Source organism: Aptenodytes forsteri, unplaced genomic scaffold (genome assembly GCF_000699145.1).
Source record: "Aptenodytes forsteri isolate BGI_AS27 unplaced genomic scaffold, ASM69914v1 Scaffold126, whole genome shotgun sequence".
Taxonomy (NCBI): Eukaryota; Metazoa; Chordata; class Aves; order Sphenisciformes; family Spheniscidae; genus Aptenodytes; species Aptenodytes forsteri.
The window spans coordinates 1,934,516-1,936,572 of record NW_008794599.1 but is presented as its reverse complement, the minus strand read 5'-3'; the positions used below and the strand labels follow the sequence as shown (position 1 = coordinate 1,936,572).

At 60.0% G+C, this 2,057-nt stretch overlaps 1 protein-coding gene across 1 annotated transcript in view; it reads left to right on the top strand.

Moving 5' to 3' along the window:
• Positions 1-2,057, top strand: part of ST3GAL4 (ST3 beta-galactoside alpha-2,3-sialyltransferase 4) — a 5,662-nt gene that overhangs the window by 451 nt on the left and 3,154 nt on the right. Inside the window, exons 2-6 of the mRNA XM_009273009.1 lie at positions 222-291; positions 848-928; positions 1,036-1,133; positions 1,534-1,594; positions 1,838-1,933. Of these exons, the coding sequence (XP_009271284.1) occupies positions 222-291; positions 848-928; positions 1,036-1,133; positions 1,534-1,594; positions 1,838-1,933 (406 nt within the window). The remainder of the gene's footprint in view (positions 1-221; positions 292-847; positions 929-1,035; positions 1,134-1,533; positions 1,595-1,837; positions 1,934-2,057) is intronic.

Below are 2,057 nucleotides of genomic sequence, written 5' to 3'. Positions count from 1 at the left end.
CTCTGGGGGGGCGCCTGGGGGGGGGGGGGGGGGACGGACCGTGCCAGCCGGGCCCACGCTGCTCCCTGGGGAGGCGGCTTTGCCGGGAACGGCTCCGCAATCCTGGCTCTACCAGGACATCCCCGGGGGGCTGCAGGTCCCCAACATCGGATCATCCAAACCCCAGGGTACCGGCTTGACGGTGTTTTTTCTCTTCCCCCACCCCGTCTCTGGGCACGCAGGAGGGAAGATACTCGGGGTGCTGGTGCTGTTTCTGGTGATGGTTTGGTACTCGATCTACCGGGAAGACAGGTACACACAGCTGTGAGTGGCTTTTATTAAAGTTTAAGGGACCTCCTGCCCTTTCCTTCGCTCTCGGGAGGCGGCATCCTCCCGCCCGTCCCACGCAGAGATGCCGGAGCATCGTCTCGCTGGATCCCGCGGGACCGGGGAGGTGGCAGCAGCCGAGGATGCTGCCGGAGGAAGGGGGGACGGGATAGGAGGTTCCCCCTCGGCGTGTGTTGGCGGTCGGGCTCTGCGGGGTTTTCGGCAAACGCCGGTGTTCTTCTGAGCCTGGGAGGAAGGGAAAACCCCGCTCTCTTCCCAGTCCCGGCGATGCTGATGGAGACAGGGAAAGCAGAGAGCGTGAGGTCTTACGAGCAGGGCAAGAGAGACCTCTTCCGATGCAAGGCTGCAAGCCCAGCAAATGAATACCCAAAGCAGAGCTGACCTTAAATCTGGCCGGCGATATCCCCGGCGCTGCCGGCACGGCTCGAATCCCACCGTGGCGGTGCCAGAGCCCCCTTCGCCGGGAGGGGGATGCAGAGGAGCAGGCATCACTTTTTTTTTTTAACCTCTTCCCTTACAGCTTTTATTTCCCCGTGCAAGAAAACAAGACGACGTGTCCCCTCGGGGAGGTGGAAAAGAAAGCGGCGCAGCTCATCGGGAAGTGAGTATCGGGGTTGGGAGCAAGGAGGGGGGGACGCAGAGCCAGGACCACCCTCGCCCCGTGCCGTCCCCCCATCCCGGTCTCACCGGCCCTTTGCTCCTTGGCAGCTACACGAGGGACAACCCGCTCTTCTTGCAGCTGAAGGACTATTTTTGGGTGAAGACGCCGTCGCTCTACGAGCTGCCCTACGGCACGAAAGGAAGCGGTAAGCCTTGGCAGCGCTCGCTGTGGGTTTCTGTCTGTCCATCTGTCTGTCCTTCTTAAAAACATCTGCAGGTTGATTTTTTTTTTTGGGGGGGGGACACGGGACGGACGGACACACGACTATTTTCTTTTTGACTTCTCCCTAGCAAGTTGTTTGCTTGATTTTCTTTTTTTTAAGACTTTGTGGCGTGTGTCTACTCGCCCTGGGTGCACGTGGTCCCTTTTAAAGGGGTTTAGGGTGGGCCAGGCTTTGCTAAGCCCCAGCCAAGGATTATCTGCCCAGATCCGGGGGGAGCTGGGATTAACGGCAGGAGGAGATCTGGCAGGGATGGGGCAACACCCAGGGCGTTGTAGCAGGCAGGAGCTGCCTTGCTCAACTTCTCCTCGCCCTTGCTTTGCAGAAGACGTCCTCCTGCGCTTGCTGTCGATCACCCACTACTCTCTGCCGGAGAGCATCCGGAGGTAACGCTGGGGTGGGTTTTGGGGCTTTTCTGTCTTTCTCTTCATCGTTGCTCTCTTGGGAAGGGGGAAGATTTGCACGTTGTGGGCCCGAGATTTGCCAAAATGAACCTCTGCAACCCAGGGATGGTGGACGGAGCATGGGAAGCTTTGTAGAGTGGACAACGCGGGGTTAAACCCCCTCTTGGGGGTTAAAACCGCCTTGGTTTGAGCAGGTCTGGCTGAGACAGGGCTTTTCTCTCGCAGCCTGAAGTGCCGGAGGTGCGCGGTGGTGGGCAACGGCCACCGGCTCCGCAACAGCTCCATGGGGGAGACCATCAACACGTACGACGTTGTGATCAGGTACAGCCCTGGGTCCGTCCCATTGACCCCTCCCCAGTGCCACCTGCGGATCCTGCCTGCGCTTGCTGTCGATCACTACTCTCTGCCGGAGAGCATCCGGAGGTAACGCTGGGGGGGGGTTTGG